This window comes from Megalobrama amblycephala, linkage group LG15 (assembly GCF_018812025.1).
Source record: "Megalobrama amblycephala isolate DHTTF-2021 linkage group LG15, ASM1881202v1, whole genome shotgun sequence".
NCBI lineage: Eukaryota > Metazoa > Chordata > Actinopteri > Cypriniformes > Xenocyprididae > Megalobrama > Megalobrama amblycephala.
Genome location: NC_063058.1, coordinates 3,745,281 through 3,771,802, shown reverse-complemented (window position 1 = coordinate 3,771,802; position 26,522 = coordinate 3,745,281). Strand labels below are relative to the sequence as shown.

Below are 26,522 nucleotides of genomic sequence, written 5' to 3'. Positions count from 1 at the left end.
GGGAAGGGAAGAGAGAGGGATGGAGAGAGAGAGAGAGAAAGAGAGCGAGAGAGAACAATACAAAAAAGAGAATAGAGAATAACAATACAAACGTGGCTCTTAAAAGTGCCTTTTGTAGTCAGCTGCTAATTATTTTTTGATAAATTGTATTTGAGAAGCTGTTGATAAAGAGAAAAATAAATCAGTATAGAATTGATAACTAAACTACACATTACAATATACTAACTAACACACACACTCATTACATCTGAAGATAGAGTATGGATTATATATGTTTACATGTTTATGTCTATAGGTTCTATGCAGACACTTTTATCCAAATTATGATTATAAATATGGCAGTAGACTGTGGCATGACTCATTAGCAACTAGGCTACTTAGTTGCAACAAAGAATATCATATTTGAAATCGGACATGCCTATCACACTATTTTAATTTTGTCACCAATAGTGCCTAACCCATGGCTAACTTTTATCTATCAATGTGTAGCACCACATGCACATTTCATTTGGTGCAGTGTTTCATGAGTGTTTCCAACTGGATTTTGTGAGACTGTGGTGGATGGACATCGGTCCCTCTAGGGGGGTCAGGGGGCATGCCCCCCCGTAGGAAAATTTTTTACATTTTAAATTTAAATGCATAAATCTGATGCATTCTGAGAGCAAAATGTAAGTGATTACATCAATGAAGAAATTTGTTCTCTTGTAAACAATTTTGTGCTCTAATAGTAATTTATTTATTTATTTGTGACGGTAGGGCACATTAGTCATGTACACAACATATAGTAGGCTAAATGATAGTTCATAAGTGGTCAAATTGGTTAATTTATTTCTAGAATAATTAGTGGGGGCCTGTATCTATACATCTGTATTTGTGGTACTAAACGTCACTCTTTGATTTATTAAACACAATCCAGAATGCACTGAACACACTTCTCCATTATAGAGAAAAATAGCAAATGAATAAAAATATATAATCATAAGCTGACCCAAAAATAAATAAATAAATAAATAATCTAGGTGACTATATAATTCAGAAGCTATGGAATGGCTTCAGATGAGTTTGAATATAATACACGAAAACTTAATTGGTGCATTTTTGCCGTTTAAAAGAGCGCAATTATCAATCGGTTATTTGAATATCGCGACAGGCCTACTTTGAGACTGAGGCGGGACAAATTAAAATGTGGCGGGCCGCCAGTCTAGTTAATGTATGGAAAACACCATCTCAATGCGCTAAAATATTACCAAACACAACAGCTTTATGGCATGAGCTGATTGTTTCTGATATGCAAATATCTAATATGTCTAATTCTATATTAAGTGCAATACTTACGTATGGAAATCGAAAAACGCAATGGTGCTAGGGATCGTCGCATGCAATGATGTTTTACTGCTGAAGTAGTTGATTGGCCAACGTGACGCAAGGTACAGATGCAAGAACAATTATTATTATTATTATTATTATTTTACACAACAGTTAGGTCCGGTCGAAGTAATTATACACACAAATATACATTAACAAATATACCGGGCAAATCGCTTTTTTTTTTATAAAGAGCGCAAATCTATGTTGACCCCCTGCATGCGTCAAAATCCGACGTTGAGGGTCTGATCCGTTAAAAGTCTATCCTCTGTAGCCTAAAACCTGCTGTATTTTTTATCGCAAGATAATGCCTACATCTAGCCAAGTTATTTGTCATTATGACCACGAAAACCGAAAATTTCCAACACATGCAAGAGATTCGTTGGTTGACCCCCCCTGCGTCAGAATCCGAAGATAAGGGATTTACATTGAAGTGTATAGGACGGCCATCGACGTTGAAAAGCGACGCAAAAGGGGTACCCTTTGCTTCGGATGTCGACGCTAGGGGGCAATGACCAAACGTCGATATGTGACGATGAGGGGTGAGACCGTGTTGGCAAAGCAGGTTGTCTTAACACGCTTACTTATTATATCTGTAATATATATGGTTAGTTGTCAATGGTATAACTGAACTAATGTATTTATGTAATGTCGAGGGTGGAGGTTTTCCTGATAATACAAATTTAATAGTTAATGGGAATCTTCCTATGTGATTAGTACTCCACTATATACAGTCCCTACTTCCTCCTCTTCCATCGACACCCACGTCTGCCTGATGTCATGAATGCCTGTCCCATGGGAGATGATTTTGAAGTTGCTGACCCAGAAGATGACATTGACACCAAAGTCAATAAGATGAAACTTCTCAATGAAACGGTTTGTATTTGATATAAAGGTAAATTAAGTTGTGTATAACAATTGGAATTAGACCTAGGCATAGACTGATCTATGTTCTTTGCTATGATTCTGCTTTAAATGTAACTCTAAACTCTTATGTCACTGTTACACTAATATATATAATTTAGAGGTGTGGAAAATGTAATGTTTCTGGGACTGTGTGTGTGCATGCTGAGAGTGTCTTTATCACTTTAGATTTCTTTGCTTCAGTAGATAGCATCACCAGGAAAAGAATTGATGATGGAGGCCCAGTGATTGTAATTAATAAACCTTGTTCCTTATTCTGACTGAGACTCCATTGATATGTTGGTTTAAAAAAAAAATCCCATCAAGAGAAGAGATGAGAATTCTGTATTTGTTTTCAATAAGTTTTCATTTTTTGGTACTGTTACCATTTGGTACTGTTGCATTTCTTCCAAAGGGGTGGCTACTATTGTTAAAGGGTCAAGTTGCCGGAGGGTCAATGTGTCGAGATTGAGGACATACTACCGATTAAAAAGTAAGAGTGTAATAAATAAAGAGTGTAAAACAATTTACAAATAAGTGTTAAATTTTAGAAATATGGGATATTTTTATGTAATTATCATTAGATGAACCAACTGAGAGGACGTTTCTCCAGGACCACTCTTACACCACTGCAACATTTAAAAGGCAGATAGAGCATCCATATGCTTGTTCCGGTGCAAAGTGGGAGAAGGACTTGGGCCCTATTCAAGATAAACTGGTAAGCATTCTGTCTATTTAGTGACACTTTGCATATTTAAATGATAACCATTACTTGTTAATGTCAAACTTTCTTTAATTTTAGTTGAAGTATGTGTTGGACAAAAATAGGCCATCACAAGAACTGATCGTAAAGGAAGGCAAAATTTGTCTCACACGAGAAGACTTCTGGAGCCTGGGTTTAAACCAGTGCATGGAATCTAATGTGCGTATGTTTAGTGTCTTATTTACTGCACAAAAAAAAAAAACAAATTCCCAGATAATGCATAATGTTCCACATGGCAGCGTTCGCAGGGATGTAATCGTTCTGCAATTAATTTCAGATTGGAAATGCTTGCCTCAAGATTGTGGAAGAAGCTGCACAAAGACATCTACTTTATACTATTATATCTTCTTTTAAAAGTATTAATTTTGATGCATGCATGTTTAATAACTTATGTTCTTTCCATAAGGGAAAACATTGTGGACCTCTATGTTGTTCCCACCTGGAAAAAACTAAATTGTGGACCCAGTGCATTGTTTGCCTGTAAGTTCTCATTTGCTATCATATACTCATCAACTGAAAAATAACTCTATTCAGAACAGGCACAGAAGTAAATGCATGCATATTATTTTGTCCAAATACTGTTGGGAAAACGTTAGGTCCAAGGATGTCGTACTATTTCCAGCTTGGATCAGGCAGCAGGGTGAAGCTGACCACTATCTGCTCTGTGTTGAGTTTCTTTTTATAATCTTTCTAGCTGTAATTTTTTCAAATTCAACAGGTAGGGTTGGTGAGATATTAACAAAGTACCCAGTGCAGGTTATGTTGGTGGCTAAGAGGGAAATACTTTTTCCTGATTCTCTCCGCCCTGATGGTTTTGGAGATGAGGCTTACAGAACCATATTTAGGTTGAGACTAAAGATATATAATTTACTGGCCTTGTTGGTGTTATTTGGTTATGATTTCAAAAAGGAGCCACATTCTCAGGCTTCAAGTTCTTATTAGGGCCTCGTTCTCAGGCTTAAAGTTCATTTAAGGGCCTCATTATCAGGTTGCATAACTGATCATTTAATTACACATTTATAATTAACACATATTTTGTGTTTTCTTTGGAATGCCAGACACATTGCAGCCTTCATTGCCCTGGGATCCTGGACAGAAAAAAATGGGAAGAGACCTTGGGGTATGTTTTAAATGATGGAATTCTGTAAATTTAATCTGCTAATTTAAAGGCTTAGTTTACCCAAATTCTGTAATTAATTACTCACCGTCATGTCTTTCCAAACCCGTAAGACTTCTGTTCATCTTCGGAACACAAAAGATATTTTTGGGAGGGAGGGAGGGAGGGAAGGAAGGAAGGAGATGGGAGGGAGGGAAGGAAGGAGATGGGAGGGAGGGAAGGAAGGAGATGGGAGGGAGGGAAGGAAGGAGACAGGGAGGGAGAGAGAGAGAGAGAGAGAGAGAGAGAGAGATGGATGGGAGTGAAGTGAGGCGAGAAAAGGGAGTGAGTTTACTTTTGTGAGGGAGGGAGAGATCAAGGGAGTGAGTGAATGAAAGATGGAAGGAATGAGTTCATTTATGAATAAATTGAATAAGTAAATTTTTTAAATGCAGACATTTGTTAAAGTATGTTGAAATAAGTAGAACATATCTTTAGAAAATGAATGTTAAATATAAACAAACACATACTTATATATATATATATGTGTATCTGTATTTCACAAATGGGATCAAGCAAATGTAAACTATTTCGTTTAATTGTATTTCATTTTTTCTATTTTATTTAATCAATTTAATTTATGCAATGTAGGGGAGAGTGGGGTAAAGTGAGACACTTTTTACATTTGCTCCCCTCTAAGCGAGCTAAAATGATATATCAGTAAAATTTACACATTTCCCATTAATTCAGGATGTTTCCTAGCCATAGAAATGATCAGAATGTATTCAGGACGAAGGTCAGTGAAAATATGATTGTTTTAAAAAAAGTCGTCTTGTGTCTCACTTTACCCCAGCTTAGGGGTAAACCGAGACAGACCAGAGAAATCAAGGGGGTAAACTGATCCACTTACTTTTTCCACTCTGAAACTACCATAACAACACATGTTGTAACAGTTCGAATCCTGACAGCTAGCTTGACAACCACACATTCCAGAACTAATGTCGGACTAGTAACAGAATCATGGGGATTGGTCAATTAAGCAATTTTTTTTTCTAAACACTTTTCTAACTCTGAACAAAATCAAATACAACATAATATAATTCAAAATATTTTAATTAACATTCAAATGACAGATAGAACCAGTTAGATCAGAGCACAGTCTGGGGGTCAGAACACCTGATGCGATTGCTCAGTCAGTGCGGTTCATTTGAACATATGTGAACGCTGCCCTAAAAAGGACAGAATCCTCACGCATGTCGGTTTTTCTTGTCATAGACGCGAGTTTGCCCATCACAGGCATCAGACGCTCGTCTCGTTTGTGTGGGTGGATTCCTGCCGCTGTTTTGACTACTTTACACATTTTATGAGCTCTTCACGAGTTCCCAGCTGGCCAAAGTACCATCACACACAGGCTACGCACTGCTACACACACACAACGAGCGCATTTACCTCAGCACACAGCATTGTTTGGGATTTTTGTTAAGTTCCGGTTCAAAATAGGCAATACGTCATAAAATCTGACCAATAACATTGTGAATGTATCCCTATGCCTCAAGGTTCGGTATCTTTTGGTTCGGTGATAAAATTGCCAATCTGAACGCTAATTGGACCAGGACTAAATGTTTTTTTTTTTCTTATTTGGTCCGGACCAAATTAACCAACCAAATCGAACTACAAGTGTGAACGCACCCTTAGAGCCAGCTAGTGTCTGGAGGTCAGAGCAAAGCACAATCAGAACCAGCTAGAACAGCCTGGGACTCAGAACACAGGACTAGACCCACCTGTATTAGAACATCAACCTACTGTCATACTCTACAACTAGGCCTACTCTACACTCCAGCCCTGAAGGTTACAGGGAAAGATGAGGAGTTGCTCTCTCCATCTCTCCAGGCCTTTTAGGTTGAGGCAGCTTCTTCACTACATCACTTTTAGGAACATGTGCCACATCATTCTCCTCGAGGGGTGTTTTGCCCCAGAGGTTGTCTTCCTGATGTTTTGCCTTGGCAGGATGGCTTTTCTACAATGTTTATGACATTAAAAATAAAACATATGCAATGTAATATTACATTAAAATATTTTTAAGACTAAATTTAACTTGTGCCTCATGTCTCACTTTACCCCAAAGCATTTGTCTCACTTTACCCCACCACTACATTTTAGAAAAAAACAATCTCTCTTAGCAATTCAGGATAATCTTCAGCTAGCATCATCACATGGTTTTATATGTTGATAGTTCATCAACATGTATGATATAAGTTTTTCTACCTGAATCAGTCTGCTTTGGCACAACAGTTGATTAAGTTGACCGCAAGAAAATTTACTTTTACATGCAAAAACAATATTTTTGTGAAAAAAACATGCTTAGCACAGCACCATGAGGTCCTCTCCTTCATGGCCAAGGGGAAATGTGAGGGGCTTGAAAACATAATTGTCACATAACCACAAATGTGTTCCGTTGCAGAGATACAGGGGGTGTCTCACATTACCCGATGTCTCACATTACCCCACTCTCCCCTATTAACATTGATATATTTTACCAAAAAAAAAGTATTCATGTCAAAAGAATCACTTGTAGAGAACTATTTCCGGTACGGATCGGGTAGTTGTCATAACTGCCGTAAATTGTTTCGCCATATTTCAGACAGGATGTCGACGCATTTTGCACATGCGCAGAACAAATCGTGTTTCCAGTACGAATCGAGTAGTGACAGCCGATTCAACATTTCGAATCGGCCGAAAAAAAGCAGACGAGGACCAACTTCAGCCGACAGTGTGGAACACACTGAGAAAACTTAGTCGGCCGACAAACAAAAACTGCCCGACAGCCGACCGTCGGCTTGGTGTGTTCCTGCCTTTAGATGCTTCAGTCATCATCATTTGACAGGTTAGTTGGAAGATTAAAAAAAAAAAAAAAAAAAAACATCTTCAGACAGCTGCAGGGCATTAGTCCATAATAAGCTGACAATAAGAAATCCAAAGACTGAAAGATTTGTCAGACTTTATTGTAAAAACACCCTCCTGGCAAGAGAATTTCACTAAAATAATAACTATTACTATGAATCAGAAGTAGAGCTTAGATTCTCTGCCCGAGCCCGAGCCCGGACTCGGCCCGACCCGACCCGCGGGCCGGGTCGGGCCGATATTTCCCGCCACCGTCCTCGGGCCGGGTCGGGTCGGGCCCTTGATAAAGCACGTCACGTGTCATACGCAGCGTCTCGTCCACTCGCGCTCGCAGTCTCGCACGCGTGACGCATCACACCTGCTGTGCGTGTTGTACTATTCAGTAGCTTAAAGCCTCGTTTAAAGCCTCGTTTACACTGCACGCGTGCGGCGCGTCACGGCTGCGACGCGGCTACCGGAGCTGATACGCGGCCACTCTAGTCAATGCTCGTGTTTACACCAGCCGCGCCGCGGTGCGTTTGAGAAGCGTCCCAGAAGCGGCTCACCGCGCCGCTTCGCTAAAGACAGGCGCCTCGCCTATTTTTGACGGACGCCGCGTCCAAGACGCGCAGCTGAAATACAAAATAAAGTCAAAATAATCACCCTGAGTAAACTCCCGCTCATATTTCACATTAATACGATGCCAGAAACTGACGACAAGAGATTCGAACTTGAAATTTCTTGGTTTTTGTTGTGTGTTAACTTCATCTGTATGGCTACAGCAAAATAAAGTATGGCATAGCAATAAACACAATCAAACCGGACAAAATATAACCATTTAGCCATTAAAAACATGAAAAAATTAACGAAAACAATGTTTGCCAGGCAAATCTAGTGGTCTCGCGAATCCAGCCGCTTCGCTTCTGAAATGCTTCTGGTGTGAGTTGACACCCCTCAGAAGACGGTACAAAACCTTGTCGGAGCCGAAACGAGGCTTAAGTACAACATGGAGCTTGAAGAACCAAAGAAAAAAATTAAAACAGGAGAATTAACTTTGAGCAAGTCTGGAGGAAAATCGGAGGTATGGAAACATTTTAAACTAGTTTTAATAAACAAACAACGCAGTTTACATGCTTCTTCCTTGTCGTATTATTCATTAAGATAATAATTAATAAATGCACGCACAATTATGAACTTGATAAATGTTACAGATATGTTTTACTATGCACAAACAAATGCTTTTCAACTTACATATGCAAAATTCAGAATTAAATGAATGTGCTGCAATTTGTACAAAAAGAGAGTCTAGCTATAGCCTAGGTGTTTTAGCCATTAAATAAGCACATTTAGTTTCAAGTTTGTTAAGTTTTGTTTTGAAGAAAGATTTTCATTAAAGTGAATTTCGTTTAGTATTAATTGTATCTTAATTTTAATACATTTTTCACCATCCAATTACCTGGATTTAATACATAAAAAGCAATATAGCAGACAATATAATATTGACATGGAGGCGCCGGCGCGCCACGGACACACTTACACCATTTGAAACTCGTAACACACGCTGTCACCGAATTTACAAATGCACATCTTGCTTGTTGCTCACACACATATTATGTTAAAATAACAATAGGTTGAAGTAACATTATTAATAATAATTAATCTTTAAGAATATTTGATTGAATGCTGAATGTTGAGCTTGTTCAATTTAATAAAATTAAAACTTTATTATAATTAAAATAATTTAATATTTAATATTGAGTGGCCAATTTTTGCTCATTTATTAATAGTATTTATATAATTTATATAACTGCGCAGCTCCCCCCTGTAGCCTAAATGATCTAGCACAGCAGCACCTGCGTTAAAAAAAAAAAAAAAAAATCTGGCGCCGCCCCTGGTTATAACGGCCCACGTATTAAAAATGGTCGGGTTTAAATCGGGCTCGGGCTCATAATTACAGTGGACGTGTCGGGCCGGGCCGGGCTCGGACACAACGTGCTCGGGCTCGGGTAGGGTCGGGCTTGATTTGTTGGGCCCGATCTAAGCTCTAATCAGAAGTCAACTTAACTAGGCCCAAATGCTCCTGTCTACAGTAATGAACCTTATAATCACATGCTTTGTAAATGCATTAAAGGGAGAATCAAAATTCCCTTGCCTCTTCACTATATTTATATTTATATATATATATATATATATATATATATATAGAGAGAGAGAGAGAGAGAGAGAGAGAGAGAGAGAGAGACGCCACCTCATGACCCCAAAAGGAACATTTAGTCCCTAAATCCAGGGTCCCCTTGTCAGCATCCTGATGCATGGAGATACGCTTCTGACTATCTGTCCATGTGTGGAAGATTTCTAATCTTGCCTATCTTCTCTTAGCCAATCAGAATCATTTTTACCTTAATAATGACGTAGTCAATAGACACTGTTAGAGTATAATTGTTGTGGAAATGTGAATGAACGCGGAGCGGCCTACAAACTCCTTGTGAGACCTGAAGCTGACTTCTGCTGATGAAATTGCAAAGTATTCTTCAGTAAAAGTTCAATTGATTGCATCTCTGACTCCTGGTCTTTCATTTGACATTTCTGGTCAAGGGTCCTAAACTGTTTATCCCGAACAGCATATAGTAAACTTGAACTCCATTAATATGCAGATTTCTCATGATGGAGCAACAGTTACTAATAAGCTCAAGTTTTGAAGTGCTTTAACAGCAATAAAAGTACATGATTTGTAACAACATTTCAGGGCCAAAATTGAGATTTCACCGGTGTGTACTTTAATTTGTCCAAAACTGAAAACCTTTTTTCTTCATCCATGTCATTCCAAACCCCATAGTTTACCTAAACGCAATAAATAATTCAACAGCCTTAATATAATTAACTAAAAATAACTAACTATAAAGTTCTTAAACTAGTCATTTTTTTGCAGAGCATGCCTCTGAACAATGACAAAAACGAACTTTGGATTAGAAGTGGATGAAGTTATAGTCATGGAGTTTAGAAGTCATCGATTTTTCGATACATCACATTTAGTTTACAACATATACTACAAACAGAAGCTCTTAAAGGAGAAGTTGGATGGCTCTTAAAAGAGCCTTTGGGTCGCTGAGAGTCTCGGTTGAATCTCTACTTGGAGCTGGTGTACTTGGTGACGGCCTTGGTGCCCTCGGACACGGCGTGTTTGGCCAGCTCTCCGGGCAGCAGCAGACGCACGGCGGTCTGGATCTCTCTAGAAGTGATGGTGGAGCGCTTGTTGTAGTGAGCGAGACGAGACGACTCACCGGCGATGCGCTCGAAGATGTCGTTGACGAAAGAGTTCATGATGCCCATCGCCTTGGAAGAGATGCCGGTGTCAGGATGAACCTGCTTCAGGACTTTGTAGACGTAGATAGCGTAGCTCTCCTTCCTGGACCTCTTGCGCTTCTTTCCTCCCTTACCGGCGGTCTTCGTGACGGCCTTCTTGGAGCCCTTCTTAGGCGCGGACTTTGCTGGTTCAGGCATGATGCTTTTTGAACACAAACTTCTCAAAGCAATGTGAGGTCAGAAGAGACACAGAGGCATTTATTCACCGCCCTATGCTAATTTTCAAAGAGATAAAGGAACTATCTGATTGCCTCTTTTAATAGGCCAAACCCATAAACTCGTATTTCATTGGACAACTCAAAGCGTCACGAGCGGAATGAGAGCCAATCACATGCGCCGCCGCCAACCGCTCAAAGTTTGAACTACACCCTGACTGTGTCCTTTGTTTCGTTTCCCGCTCTTTTTATTATTAGTTTGAGAAAATAAGCGATTCTAGACAAATATTGTCGAGTAATTTTAAAAACCCTAGACCCATTGAGGGAGTGTTGGAGGAAAGAGACCATTATCAGTCAGACATCCTTTAAAAACAGTTTTTCCTCGAGACTTCATTGATTCATGAAACTGTTGAAACTACACGAATAATAGATACAAGCCCATTTGTGTAAAACAAACACAAGTTTCGTTAATGTTTTCTGCATTTTCAACTCTGCAAACTTTAGTCCCATTCTGATCTAATTTAAAGTTAAATGGTTAAATATTGTGTAATATTAGAAAAGGTCTTTTGTGCGCCACTTAAACCAACATATTCTGGGTATCATCATTAAAGAGAACTAAAAGAAAAGTTGTTACTAATCCCGGTATTTTACTGTGAAAAATTTACTTTATATTTAGTAAAATTTTCTCTGAATCCAAAAAACAAAGCATTTTATCAACTAAACTTCAGACTCTTTATGTGAGAGAGTGGGTGGCTCTTAAAAGAGCCGTTGGGTTGGTGTAGTTGTTCCTGGTTTCAGAAGTTTATCCTCCGAAGCCGTACAGAGTGCGTCCCTGTCGCTTCAGCGCGTACACAACATCCATGGCGGTCACGGTCTTTCTCTTGGCGTGCTCGGTGTAGGTGACGGCATCGCGGATGACGTTCTCCAGAAACACCTTCAACACTCCGCGGGTCTCCTCGTAGATCAGACCGGAAATGCGCTTGACACCGCCACGGCGAGCGAGACGACGGATGGCGGGTTTGGTGATTCCCTGGATGTTATCGCGCAGAACTTTACGGTGACGCTTGGCGCCTCCTTTTCCGAGCCCTTTACCACCTTTGCCTCTTCCAGACATGTTCAACACAACTCTATCAAGCGATGATAAAGAATGATAAACGGGTGTTACTAGGAGGCCTTTTATATTGGCTTACAGGACCTGAGAGAAACCAGCACGCGTCAGAAGGTGCAACACGCCCCTCCCCTCAATATAGTTCGAGCACAAAACACTGATTTAACCCTAACACTGATCTAACGAGGCCTGTGCTTTAACCATCTAAGGTACGGTGTTGCCTCCAGGCAACATGGTCTATTTTAGTTTATCTCAAGACAGAATAACTCAAATACTAATCAATAAAAGTGCAAAAAAGACCAAAACATGACCAATAGGGTCCATTTTGTGTCCTGTTTCAGCACATGTGCACATGTCACATGACTCCATATTTTCTCCATTGAAAAGTGCTTTTTTCACTTGTTTGTAACCATTTAATCACCCACAAAAAATATGAATCACCTTCACTGGCATGTAAAGAAGTACTTTACATTATATATCATCAAATGTTTTAGAGAAAATAACAAACAAAAAAAAATTTTGAACATTGTACCATAATGGGATCACATAAGGCCATACAGCCGTAATAGGTTTGAATACAAATGTATTGCATTTGTAAGGAAAAGAGTGAGAATTATCTAAATATATTAGCATTTTCACATGATTTTGTAATGCACTTAGATGAATACTAATTCACATACTATATCTGCATATATTATGATCTGCACATTTTCTATAGCACTTCAGAAAGCTATAAAACAAAAGTAGCACTGGCAGTTGATGAGGGTGATGATGATCAGGAGTCATACTGTGATGAGGAAGATGAAATCATAGTGACAATCTGTCAGGGAGAGAGTGAGGGTGAGAGAGAAGATGGAGATGAGGATGAATATGGATATGCTAACTTGATATAATAACATAAAAATATTTGGTAATATTTGTGTTCCACTATGGTACAATGTTGCCTGAGGGCAACAGCTGGATATAAAATGTTACTTTTTATTACATTTAAAACTTTTAATACATTTAAAACTAGATACATTTGTTTGTTCAAGTGTCTAATTAAAGAAATTTATGTTTTCAATAAATATATTTCTTTTTTCTACATGAAAATGCCAAATTTTAAAATTTTTACATTTTGGTACAATGTTGCCTCGAGGCAACAAATTTATAAAAAATAAATTAATTAAAAATGTATGGAAATGTTTATTGATATTGTTAAAGTGTCCAATTTTAAGCAGAAAAAAAAAAACAACACACATATTTTTTTCCTCATTGATATAATATTGAGTACCATAGAGGGTTAAAAATTAAAGCATGGTCCATGTACATTTTGATACTTTGTTTTCTAATTTGAAATTAAATAAGCAGAAACAAGAAAACACAACCTTTATTTGTTTTTTTGTTTATTAAAATCAAGTTTTATAAGATTCACTGGTAACACTTTATTTTAGGGTCTTTTAACTAGTTTCTTATTATCACACATATTACTAGACTATTGGCTTTTTATTAGTACTTATTAAGCACATATTAATGTCTTATTCTGCATGACTTTATTCTACATTCTTAATCCTAAACTTAACAACTACCTTACTAACTATTAATAAGCAGTAAATTAGGAGTTTATTGAGGAAACAAGATATAGTTAATAGTTTGTGTTCCCTTTACTAAAGTGTTACTGAATCATTTGATAAAGAGAATATTATAAGATTGTCATATCATATACAGAAATACTGAATGACAATGAAAGGTGACAGTTTAGTATATTTATTAGACAGTTTAGATATATGTGCAGAATATAAATGATTTCAGGCCTCTGGGATTTAAACTGTAGGTCACTGTAGGCCAGGTGAAAAAATGCTATAGTAATTTATAGTAAATACTATAGTGTTTTTGAACCATACTATAGTAAATTGTAGTATACTGTATATATTATAGTATTTACAACTCTTTGTTAATGAATGCTACAGCATACTGTAGTATTAACTACAGTGAACTGATAAACTGTAATAAATACTGTAGTATACTTTAGTTTTTACTACAATAACCTGTAGTATTGTAGTATAATATACTATAGTTGTAGAAAACTTAGTAAAGTATTGGGTAAAGTAACTTGTTTATATTACTAAAGTTGTTATATTACCACAGCAACTATAGAATTGCCACAACAAATTAATTCAAGTACTTTACTATAGTATGGTTCAAAAACACTATTTACTATAAATTACTATAGAGCTTGGCAAACTAGGTCACTGTGTGTTGAATTATGGGTAGTCGCCGCCATATTTTAGGTCACAGTCGTCAGTCATCCGCCATTATTACAAACGTTCCTGGACTCTATATTGAAAAGAAAAAACAATGCACCGATCCAAGGAAAAGCAAAATCTTCCATACCGAGAAAAGCATAATAAAGTGTCAAAGCTGAGGTATTTAGAAAAACTTAAAATAATCAACGGACTCGATCCGTACAAGCATAAAGAGTGGTCGGACAATCTAAATGATTTACGGCACGTAACATTCTCAGATGTGTTTTCTTACCTTGTTTGTGGTGTCACACATACACATCTGAACAGTTTCCAAATTATAAATCCTTCGAGGCCCACCTGCAATTTACTAATGGATGGGTGCAGGACCTGCAGATTTTCCGTGTTAACGAGCAGAAAACTGTTATTTGCACAAAGGTATGTAACAAACACTCAACCCTGTCACCACTAAACGTCTTTTCATCAGCAGTTTGTTTTTCTGTCTGTCTCTGTATTTATGTATCTGTCTGTCTACATACCTATCTCTACATATCTTCTTATGTCTATCTATCTATCTATCTATCTATCTATCTATCTATCTATCTATCTATCTATCTATCTATCTATCTATCTCTTGAAATACTTACCTATATACCTGCATTAGTGTATTATTAATTTGATACCTTGATTTGATTATTTGATTATGTATTTCTTAGGTTTTGCACTCTCAACACCATAACGAACCTCCGCTCAAGCCATGGGTGATCCTCAGCGCTAGTGGCCAAGTGGAGTGTGCGCACTGCACATGCATGGCTGGCATAGCAGAGTCTTGCACACACGTCGGGGCTGCCCTGTTTAAAATTGAAGCAGAAGTCCGGATACGGGGGACCAAGACTGTCACTGATGTTCCAGCCTACTGGATTATGCCCGCAAATGTCGAGAAACTCCAAGCTGAGGTGGGCTACAAGATTGACTACACTTCTGGTGCAGCTAAGAGGGTTGTACTTGACAAGTGCATTAGTGGGGAGAGAGGGATGTCAGGGATACGTACTCGTTCTGTCTCTGTGAGTTCTTGTTCACATGAACCCACCCTTTCAGACCTCTCACCGTTGCTTCAAATTATGCTTACTCAAACCAAGGCTGATTATCTTTCTGAGATGGAGGAGAACTACCATCATTATATCAATCCTGTGAAGCCACATGTAGTGCCAAAATGCCTACAGCACCTTCGTGACCCAGGAATGGATGAATGCCACCCACATGACCTGCTCCAGCATTGCAACACCCTCTCACACCTGGAAGCAGTGACAGAGACACCGGCAGCTGCAGTGGAAGCTCGGACAAGACTGCAGCATCGATCACCTGTCTGGTACACATCAAGAGCAGGAAGAATAACAGCTTCTAATATGCATGCAGTTCTGTCCACTAGTGTTCAAACTCCAGCTATATCAACCGTGTCAAGAGTGTGCTATCCCAAAAAAACAGCAACCTCAAATGCCATCAGACGGGGGATAGAAAATGAAGAAACAGCAAGGCAGGCCTATGTGTCACTGACAGCACCCCAGCATACGGACCTAAAAGTGCAGCAATGTGGATTTATTATAAATCCATTGTTTCCTGAGGTCAGGGTATCACCTGATGGCCTCATTAACTGCGTGTGTTGTGGGAAAGGCTGTCTAGAAATCAAATGCACATTTAAGCACCGCAACAGCTCCATCCTGCAGGCTTGTGCAGATGACAGCACTTTCTGTCTCCAGGTAATTGATTGGAGGTTACACTTAAAAATCACACACAAGTACTACAGTCAAGTTCAAACACAGATCTTTGTTACCGGATCAAACTTTTGTGATTTTGTTATGGACAGCGAAAGACTGTGCTGTGGTTCGGGTCTTTCCGGATACACAATACTGGAGAACAGATCTAAAGAAAGCACATGACTTCTTCCACAAGGTTTCACTACCTGAGCTTGTGTCTTGTTGCTACATTCAACAAGCCTCCACAAAGACACCTAATTCATCAGAGTTGCAGCCATCTCACACAAAAAGAGCAGGAACACAGGCACATGACAACAGAGAAAGACATAAAGAAAAGGCATAAAGGCATTTGTAGAGGCGCTGAAGACCTGGATGACATGGTGGCTTGTGACAATGACAGCTGTGCCATTCAGTGGTTCCACCTCAGTTGTGTGGGACTGAAGCAGGCACCATCAGAAAGTGAGCCATGGCTTTGCACCTCCTGTACATCTAGAAACATTGGAGCCCAAGTGTGTTTTTGTATTTTAGTTAATCAATTTACTTATTGCATTGTTGACCATGTTCTTGATACTTGAAGTTTACACTGCTGTTACACCATACACCTGTTCTATCTATCTATCTATCTATCTATCTATCTATCTATCTATCTATCTATCTATCTATCTATCTATCTATCTATCTGTCTATCTATCTATCTATCTATCTATCTATCTATCTATCTATCTATCTATCTATCTATCTATCTATCTATCTATCTATCATCAGTTGGACTTGAAGTTTACAGCACTGTTACATCTTACACACCTGTTGCATTTGCACTACAGTAGAACTGAACTTTTCAATTAAATTATTTTATTTAACTTACTGCCTTGCTTGTCTTTGATACTTTGCCTTGTTGTGTTAAGGATAGACTGACCATTTAAGCCTCTGGTGCTCTTTATTTGGGAGTCACACTTGTGATCTTCAGTCAAAAGTGACCGAGCACCTAAAATGTAACCTTTTTTCTTTTTCGCCCCAGTAAAATCAATGTAATATATTTTTGTTCAATAATATCTTTTTTATTTTATTTTGTATTGTGAAAATTCCAAGGCATTAATTCCAAGGCCACTTTTGAAGTGGATCAAAAAAGTTAAAGTTGACCTAAGACAAGAACGCATTCTGATTTTTTTGGATGTCATTCCTTGAGAGCAATCGATTTGACAGCATTAATTTCTTAGTTTATTGTTTCATAACAACGCTGGGGCACATATTAGTCAAAGCACAGCATGTTGATTGGAACGATTCCATTCAGTATGGTGTACTTTGTGCGTACACATCCAATCACCCTCTCCACATGCACCCTGAGGTGAGCTATCCGGCGTGTTTCCTCCACATCTTTTGTATCCAGCCGGCTGCATCCTCTTGTGAAAGCAGTTGTTTTCACTTCTGCACACATGAGTCTGGTGGATCCAAAATGGTTGATATTCATATTCATGCATTTTTATTAATATTTATGTTAAAGGTGCCCTAGAACTTTTTTTAAAAGATGTAATATAAGTCTAAGGTGTCCCCTGAATGTGTCTGCAAAGTTTCAGCTCAAAATACCCCATATATTTTTTTAATTAATTTTTTTAACTGCCTATTTTGGGGCATAATTAGAAATTCTTATCATATTTTCAAGTATTTACTTGTTACTGTACCCTTATGGTTATTCTTATTTTATATTTAAGAGTATGTATGCTTGTTATGTTCAATTGTTCTTCAAGTGTTCCGGTGTGACAGGTCACGCTGACATGTTTGTGGTTAGATATTGGACGCCTGCCAGGTACTGCAGAAGTGATGTTTTTCAGAATTAGTGTTCATTTGAATCCGATCAAAATATGTCTGCTGACATTTAATAGTGTAAGATTTGCAAAATTCCCTAAAGGTTAAAACAACTATTTTTGACACTGGACCAGTGGATGACGTAATGGATGAAATCATTTAACCTTCTCTGATCAGAACAAAAAACATCAGTTTGAGTGGGTTGGGAATTTCCTTATATGCTTATGGTATAATATGGACTGAGTCGTTGCTAATTTAGCTTTTTCCCTCTTTTGCTCTCCTGGGCTTCTGCTTCTTCTCTCTTATCTGCAAATGTTTTAATTCTTTTTGATCTTCATCTATTAGATACAATGGACTACTTGCACTGAGCCTCGTGACGCACATCCGGTTTGAAATATTACGGCTCAGTTGTTTCCGGTTATATATATTTTCAATGCGCCGTTATCACATAGATAACTAAACCCCTCTTAAAACGAGAGTCCTCGGGATGATTTTAAATTCCAGACATATTCAGAGACAAGAGAAGAGATTCTGATGATTACCGTGTACAGACCTTTCCAAACTCAACGGAACTTTAAGTTTTAATCCAACATAAGCTGTGATTCTTTCACCGGGTGTCAGCGCTCTAATAGTGATTGCGACGCTGCAGTGTGAGACTTGATAAATAAGATCAGAATGAACATAATATTTTAGTCTCTATTCGGTGCCATTTTTTCTGACAACTATTTATGTAATTCACACATTTATGCCAAAAATCCTAATAGTCAAGGTAGTTGCGCTGTCATTGCGTTATTCTTTAAGATTAATTAATAACACCGTTAAAGCAGTTATCACATTCATTCAACTATTTCAAACACTGGAATAAAAGAGCAGTTTTCACTTTTTTTTGTTTGTCTGTTTTGCCATCGTGATAATGCGTTGTCACCCATCGTTACACTTACCATAGTAAAACAATGCACTTCCTGTGCTTATCAGTCAAATTCATTTAAATGTAAATTTAACAGGTATGAAATATGATGATTAAGAGAAAAACACTGCTAATGAGAAGACGAGCACTTGACGGCGGAAGGTTAGTGGGGAAATATATTTATTTATTATTCAGAATGCGCATTTGGAAGGGAAATATATTAATAAACATTTCAGCAGGTTGAAGATAATTAATGTTAATGCAGAGAATATGATTAATTGTTTAAAAAACATTTCGCAGCCCTAAAATGTAGTAATAATATGCGTTTTCACAAGAAGCTCTCTGTATATAAGTGCGCTGAACGCTGACCGGAAACGCTCGAGCCGTAATAAGTAGAAAGCGGAAGTAGCTGTGCAAGTAGTCCAATACTCTGGATTGTACAATACTCTAAATTTATTATTAACTATTGACTACTCCTTTATGATGGTTATTTTACCTTTTTGTTTTAAGTATTTTCATTAACGATTAAAGTTTGCGTGTGAGGTTAAATTTAATTGTAATGAATAAATAATTTTTCATCAACGTTATCAGAGCCTGGATCTCATTTTCTCAAGTTTTTGCATCAAGTCCAACACTGTCTCTGATGTCAAACCCACGATCTGCCAGCACCAAGTCCCCAGGTAACAGTTGATTAAGAAGGCCACTGTTCTCCATCACAAGCTCGTCACTGACACGACCTCCCCACCCTTTGGAAATTAAAGATATAGATCCTCGTGGTGTAATGCCAGTTAGATACTTTTGGGTGTGATGGTGTTTGTAGTGGGAAAATGTCTGTGCTCTAGCTTTGAGATTTGATGCTCTTTCAATACGAATTTCAAAAAAGTCCACAATAACTGACACGATTGCCAAAAGCCTCGACAAACTGATGTGGCATGATGGGATATTTTGTTTACTGTATACAATAAACATTGTGTAAATAGATGCTCTGGATGTCAGGAGTTTTGTTAATAAAGATTTGGTTTTGTGTTTAAAGCTGTGAAAAAAATAAGCAAAGGTTTCAAAGAAATGTTTTCGCAATTGTGAAAAACTAAAGATAGTGTGTTTACACTATTAGTTACATTTTGTACATATTTAAATAGTAAAACATTTCTCAACAAATATTTATGCATACATTTGATTTTATTATTAATAAATAGTAATATGACATGTACCAGTGTTAATACATCTTTTGATTAAGCATTAAACTGGAAATGGTCTCGTTCAGTGTAATTTTGGTGGCTCTTAAAAGAGCCTTTGGGGTTTGATGTGGCTGATGCGGGTTTAGGCGCGCTCTCCGCGGATACGGCGGGCCAGCTGAATGTCTTTGGGCATGATGGTGACCCTCTTGGCGTGGATGGCGCACAGGTTGGTGTCCTCAAACAGACCGACCAAATAAGCCTCGCTGGCCTCCTGCAGGGCCATGACAGCGGAGCTCTGGAAGCGCAGATCCGTCTTGAAGTCCTGAGCGATTTCTCGGACCAGCCGCTGGAAGGGCAGTTTGCGGATCAGCAGCTCGGTGGACTTCTGATAACGGCGGATCTCTCGGAGAGCCACGGTCCCAGGCCTGTAACGATGGGGCTTCTTGACGCCGCCGGTGGCCGGAGCGCTCTTACGGGCGGCTTTGGTAGCGAGCTGCTTCCTCGGGGCTTTGCCACCGGTGGATTTACGAGCGGTCTGCTTGGTTCTTGCCATTGCTACGGTCTTCTTCTCTTTCTGTCCTTCTTACGCTAGAAATGTAATTTTCTGTTACACGCCTGCTTTTAAGGTATTGCACGGCCATGAGCTCACAGTGTCGGGAGGGTGCCGAGGCTTGTGATTGGCTGATCTGTGACGTGTGCTTATGACTGCTAGCCAATGACTGCGCGCTCCATCTTTTCAAACAAGCAGAGGGTTTCCCGCTCAATCAACGTGCTTTGTTTGTTCAGTTTACTACTTTGTTCGGTGACTTTATACTCACATGCTGTATTCATTTGTTCTTAAATATTCACCGTATTCCTATCGGTTGTACATATCTCGGATTAAAAAAAAAAATCGCTGCATCTGTATGAAAGCACTGCAACCAAACAGAACACACTAGCCAATCTCTATCAAACAAACAAGGGATTATCATGCATTTACAACGCTTCCTGCTAATTGTTGTATCTGTAAACGCTCATACGAAGCAATCGTACATTTGACTGTTTCGATGTTTTGTTTGTTTGTTTTTTTTTTTTTTTAAATCAACCAACTGCGTTTATGATGTTTAATAATTTTTCTTTTAACCTTTATTTAACCAGGCAATTCATTAAGAACAGCTTCATATTTTCAGTTATAGCCTGGCAGGAGTAAGACCTCCTGAAAAACAACCATATATTACAATACACATATATATATATATATATATATATATATATATATATATATATATATATATATATATATAGCATATATATACATATACACGTTTACGGATTGTAATAAAAGCACTCGCTATTTTTTAAATGCAGACTGAAATATATCTGATTTCAATGGCTTTGTAACACATTCCAATCATTTGGGGAAGTAAAAAGCAGAACTACCATAAGTTTTCTTTCTAGGGATAGTCAGATACAGTTAAATAATCTAGTTGTATGTGTATTAGATCCAAGTTGCAGCAACTTTAGGAGATATTTAAACCCTGACAAGGCTTTATAAAATAAAGATATACCAGTATAATTATGTCCACTTCAAAAGAAAATATAATTTATAATGATGCATTCTAATAGTTTGCATTAGTGATCAGTTTATTAACTGTATGGTACAACACACAACCGTTAAATAACAGTTAAAAAAAAGCGCTCTGTGTCTGATAAAATGGGTGGCTCTTAAAAGAGCCTTTGAATTACAATAAGAGACTTGAGTCCGTTTATTTGGATTTGGCGGGTTTCTCGGTCTTCTTGGGCAGCAGCACAGCCTGGATGTTGGGCAGCACACCGCCCTGAGCGATGGTCACTCCGCCCAGAAGTTTGTTCAACTCTTCGTCGTTGCGCACCGCCAGCTGCAGATGACGGGGGATGATGCGGGTCTTCTTGTTGTCCCGAGCAGCATTTCCAGCCAACTCCAGGATCTCAGCGGTAAGATACTCGAGCACAGCCGCCAGATAAACAGGAGCACCAGCACCGACGCGCTCGGCGTAGTTACCTTTGCGGAGAAGCCTGTGAACACGGCCGACGGGGAACTGCAGTCCTGCCCTGGATGAGCGAGTCTTAGCCTTCGCTCTTGCTTTTCCTCCGGTTTTGCCTCTTCCACTCATTTTTAATTCAGATACTGTAACTCTCGCAGACAGAAAGAACAGAATGAGATTTCTGGTCTCCACATACTGTCTTTAAACTAGAGTGTCAGTCGCTCATTGGTTTAGAGTCTGTAAAGATTTAAACCAATCACTGAACTTCCCTCCAAAGCCCAACCCCCTTTCTGACGGAATAATTATGTATGCACACATATTTCTGACCATGAAACCATTTAAATATATATTTACCATTTAAATATATATTGCCGCAATTTTCCAGTGTTGTGTGTAAATATTCTGTCTGTACTTTGTTCTACAACATCTCACTTGGACTGTATCAGTATCTTATAAAATGGTTTATTTTCAGAACTGGGTGGCTTGTTCTTTTCTGAATGCAGTCTAAGAGATCTAAAATCATATCTTTATTTACTTTAAACGCTGTAAGATACACGAGTTTTGCTCTTTATTCAGAGTTGGTGGGTGGCTCTTAAAAGAGCCGTTGAGGAGAAACAGTAAAGACTTTATTTCTTTTTGGGCGCTGTCTTTTTAGGCTTGGCGGCTTTAGGCTTTGCCGCCTTAGGTTTAGCCGCCTTGGCCTTTTTGGGGCTCTTGGCTGCTTTCTTAGCGGCTGCTGGCTTCTTTGCCTTCTTGGGGCTCTTCGTCGCCTTCTTAGGGGCTGTGGCGGCGGGTTTCTTGGCCTTCTTGGGCGATTTCTTGGCGGCGGGCTTCTTTGCCGCTGCGCTCTTGGGCTTCTTGGCAGCAGCAGGTTTCTTGGCCGCGGGCTTCTTCACTTTAGGAGCCGCTTTCTTGGCCGGCTTCTTCTTGGTCTCGGCTTTCTGCTTGTTGAGCTTGAATGAGCCCGAAGCGCCGGTCCCTTTGACCTGCACCAGGGTGCCTTTAGTCACCAGGCTCTTGATGGCGATCTTGACGCGGGAGTTGTTCTTCTCCACGTCGTAGCCGCTGGCGGCGATGGCTTTCTTCAGGGCGGCGAGGGACACGCCGCTCCTCTCCTTGGATGCGGACACAGCTTTGACGATGAGCTCACCGACGCCTGGACCTGCTTTCTTGGCTTTCGCAGCTGACTTCTTGGGCGCTTTGGCCGGGGCGGCAGCAGCCGGGGCTGGAGCGGTTTCTGCCATCTCTCTCGGATCGGATCTACAGTCTTTCAAACACTGTCTGGTTTCAGTAATGAAGCGCTCGAGCGCCGCTGCGCTCTTAAATAACACATGAGAACCTTATAGACTCAACCCGCCCTGCTCGGTGTCTGTGCGCCTCCACGAGCCCCTCACGATTGTGTTTTCTTCTCTTACATTTGGGGTAAAACTGAAGCGGTAAAATAGTTTGTCGCAGTAAAAACAAAGTGAGCACCGAGCAGAGGTTCTGAACTTTCACTGGAGACTAAAATACGCGGAGAGGAAATGTTTCTTTTGCCTCCGTCAGACCAAATCCAAGTCGAGCATCAGCCACGGGGAAAAGCTGCGTGTAAATTTGATGAATAGTTTTAATGGAAAAGTTGATAAAAGCCTGAACGCGTCCTCTGTGTGTTCAGAAAACAGTCTGAAAGCGACTTTAATGAAACCAGCATTAGTGAGGGGCGTGAGGAGGCTTTCATACAGCTGTTGTTTTGGGCAGCTTGAAGCACACGAACATCATCCGGAGGATCCGAGTCTGTCTGACCCTCCTGTCTGGCCCTCATCTTCGGCCAGCAGATCATCTCTCCGTATAATAAAATGGGACATTCTACCAGAAACGTACATTATCTGTCCTTGAAGTATTACAGTGACTAAAAAGTATTTCATCCAAAAAAATGTCTAAAACTGACTGATGATTGATTTCTGTGAGTTGTTCTGTATATGAATATGTCATTCTTTAGGTTCTCAGATATTTTTTTTTTCTTTATTAAAAACACTTTTGAAAATTACAAATCTGTTTTTGTCATTGTCCTCAGCCAAATTGGCACTACAGCTTTAGTTTTGTGATAAAATTTTTTATTTAGAAAAAAAACTCCATCAATAACAAGTGTAAGCTGTTATCATTCACATCAATTGATTAAAACATGAAATTATACATAAATTCTACAAATAAATACTATTTTACAACTGTCCCCATGTTTTTGGTCAGTCCTGTCACGTTCACATAAAACTCTAAATGTTTGCAATAGGCCTTTAAGGGTATGACTCAGAGGAAGTGACATCATTTGACTGAGGTGAAGCTGACACTGATCAAGGGTGAGTTCTATCATTGAATTTTATGATTTTAAGCTTGGTTTTTTTTTTTTTGAGGAGGAGGAGGAGCTAAAGGGTCAGGCCCCGTCACAGTAAAGCATCCCAGAAAATAATGACATTTTTTAAATCCAAAACATGTCTAAAAAGGTTCCTGAAATTCCTTGCTTGCATGTTAACAATTTTTATGCTAGCATGCTAGCAGCCTGAGTAATGGCAGTTTAAAATGGCCGACCGTCAGGCCCCGTCACATCAGTCCCGTCACATTACTGTGACACGGCCTGACAAATGCATGACATTGTTCTTTTTTATTACCTTTATTGCATATAATGTATTTAATGCATGCCATAGCAAAATATCATTTGAATAAATAGACATTACACTGTAAATTTGAAGGTTTTTTGCTAATCTACACTTTTTTTTTTTTTTTTTTAAATTTTGCCCCTCTTTTACCTAGGCATGTGTGGCAGTGCTTTTGAGGTTGCGCTTTATATTAATATTAATAATATTAATGAAATTTCATTTCATGTTGCAGCTTAGTAATAACAGTGATACCATGGTAATATATACATTAATACCTAGGAAATTACATGCAATTTTGTTATTTCCATGTAATTTTCTAAATAATAATGTAGATATTACCGTGGTATTACCCTGTTATTACTGAGCCGTAATATGATGTGGCACCACAGTTACTTTACATTGTGCTATTCAGTTAAATGTCTATGGATTACATTTGCTGTATCATAGTAAAATGTACTTTATATTATTAAGTTATATTTTAATAGAACGACACAGTAACTGAATAGAGTAGTGTAACCTTTAAATGACTTAAATGGTTGTGTGACAGTATGTGTGGTGTGTGCTGCAGGTAAAATAGAGAGGGGCGAAAGCGATCTAAGAAAGAGAAGCTCCAGGACAAAGTCAAAGAGCTACAAGAGGCCTTTAGTCGTACCACTGCAATTGTGTTTTCACTCCTGTCTGTGTTTGTGCCATTCTAGTCGTTTATCTGGCCATAATTGATTGATAAATTAAATTTGAATGAACTTTTAAATAAATTGTTAAATGAAATATGTTTTTATATTGAAATAAAATGAAATTAGTTTTAATTAAAATTATGTTTGGACTATATATCAGTTGTCAATGAAATCCATTATGTCAGTCCTGTCACAGAGGAAATTATGATATAAAAATGTAGTATTTGAGGAAATATTGATGAATTAATCTCTTTAACTGTGTAGACTCCTATGTAAAAGTAGTTCTTTTAAAAATATATAAATGCCTGACGGGTATTCTGTGATTTTGTGTACTACAGTTGACCGAATAGTTGCTTCTATTTCTTATAGGAATTACAAAACCATGTTAGATACAATCAGGGACATGTGACCAAAAAGAAAATGCTATTTGTATCAAAGAAATTCATTAGGAAACCATTCTAACATTTACAAATTTGTCTGTGACAGGGCCTGACATTTTAGGGGTGAAATGCATATAAAAATGTATTTTATTCAATCATAAAAACATGCTGAGATGGCATGATATGTGTTTCTCATAGTTTAACATGTCCTCTATATGACACAATGTTCAGATTTAAGAATAAGATTTTTTCCCCAAGATTTTTGTAAGTGAAAATGTACATTTCTGGTAGAATGTCAATAATAATAATAATAATAATAATAATAATAATAAACTAAATATGTAGCATAAGTCTGATCACGCAAGTGTTAATGTTTTAACTTAAATACGCTTTCATTAGTTGATGTACACCATATTACTAAATGACAATGTAAATCATCATATTTTTTTCTCCTTATTAAAATTCTCCTTAAAATACAACTTAGTTGTATCACTGTTTCATATTTCCCTCCTTGTTCTAGCTTGTACTTTTTACTGCACAATGTTTGAATTTCTATGTAATTGCCTCCATAAGATTGTATTCCGATAAAATCACCTTATAAAATGAATAAATGTAAACATATACATTGGTTTAACCACTATTAAATGAAGAGCTGATAATAAATACAATCACGTTAAAACATTTTGAATTTCAACATTCAAAAGCAATTCAAAATACGTTTTTTTTCCTCAGTTGTTTAGAAGTTTACAACTTATTCCTAAAATGTGTTTCTTTGATCTGAAATCATCAGGGGTTACCATGATTTTCTGACCCAGGACAATATTTTTCTTACTTTTGTTCTTGTGAAAAGAAATGGGTCTCTCATGACATGCAGTAATTATACATTTTCCTTACGGTCCACTATATTAGGGAGGATATTTTTGAGTAGTGAGGATATTTTGTGCCTCACATGTAATACCAAACATACTCCATCTCTCTTTTACCCTGAACCAAAACTGAGAAAACGTCTCGGCCTAAAACAACACACTTTGGACATTGCTGAATTTAAATAGATATAACTTTGCTCTTGAAACTTATTACACAATGATAGAGTTATTTTATTCATAAACTAACAGTATCAGAGTTTCCAACTTTGTTTAGCTGGTTAGTGAGATTTTGAGGACAAGAGGTTTAAATGATCCAATAATTCATTTTTCAATTCAGTGCTCCTTTCATTTTCCTGAGAAACCTTGGATGAACTATAACAACCAATCATTCAGTAAATGTGCCACAGAGAACAACGGGAAGATGTTTAGTGGCTTATGCTGGCAAAAGCAAAGGCTGTTTTTGGGAAAACTC

At 38.3% G+C, this 26,522-nt stretch overlaps 5 protein-coding genes and 1 long non-coding RNA gene across 6 annotated transcripts; 1 reads left to right on the top strand and 5 right to left on the bottom strand.

The window, feature by feature from the left end:
- The first annotated feature begins 2,561 nt into the window (after positions 1-2,561).
- On the top strand, positions 2,562-4,273 carry LOC125246692. Its single transcript, XR_007179946.1, has 4 exons — positions 2,562-2,761; positions 2,853-2,986; positions 3,071-3,511; positions 4,090-4,273. It is a non-coding gene; the product is annotated as an uncharacterized LOC125246692 (long non-coding RNA).
- Positions 4,274-10,079: 5,806 nt separating this feature from the next.
- On the bottom strand, positions 10,080-10,549 carry LOC125246625 (histone H2B). The gene has a single exon (XM_048157603.1). The coding sequence runs from the start codon at positions 10,506-10,508 to the stop codon at positions 10,134-10,136; it is 375 nt and encodes a 124-aa protein (XP_048013560.1). The 5' UTR covers positions 10,509-10,549; the 3' UTR covers positions 10,080-10,133.
- A 706-nt stretch (positions 10,550-11,255) lies between these two features.
- On the bottom strand, positions 11,256-11,676 carry LOC125246647 (histone H4). Its single transcript, XM_048157624.1, has one exon. The coding sequence runs from the start codon at positions 11,637-11,639 to the stop codon at positions 11,328-11,330; it is 312 nt and encodes a 103-aa protein (XP_048013581.1). The 5' UTR covers positions 11,640-11,676; the 3' UTR covers positions 11,256-11,327.
- A 7,917-nt stretch (positions 11,677-19,593) lies between these two features.
- LOC125246601 (histone H3) lies at positions 19,594-20,117 on the bottom strand. The gene has a single exon (XM_048157578.1). It carries the CDS (start codon positions 20,048-20,050, stop codon positions 19,640-19,642), a length of 411 nt encoding a protein of 136 aa, XP_048013535.1. The 5' UTR covers positions 20,051-20,117; the 3' UTR covers positions 19,594-19,639.
- A 982-nt stretch (positions 20,118-21,099) lies between these two features.
- LOC125246615 (histone H2A-like) lies at positions 21,100-21,798 on the bottom strand. Its single transcript, XM_048157592.1, has one exon. It carries the CDS (start codon positions 21,627-21,629, stop codon positions 21,243-21,245), a length of 387 nt encoding a protein of 128 aa, XP_048013549.1. The 5' UTR covers positions 21,630-21,798; the 3' UTR covers positions 21,100-21,242.
- Positions 21,799-22,056: 258 nt separating this feature from the next.
- On the bottom strand, positions 22,057-22,891 carry LOC125246594 (histone H1-like). Its single transcript, XM_048157570.1, has one exon. The coding sequence runs from the start codon at positions 22,742-22,744 to the stop codon at positions 22,127-22,129; it is 618 nt and encodes a 205-aa protein (XP_048013527.1). The 5' UTR covers positions 22,745-22,891; the 3' UTR covers positions 22,057-22,126.
- Between the last annotated feature and the right edge of the window lie 3,631 nt (positions 22,892-26,522).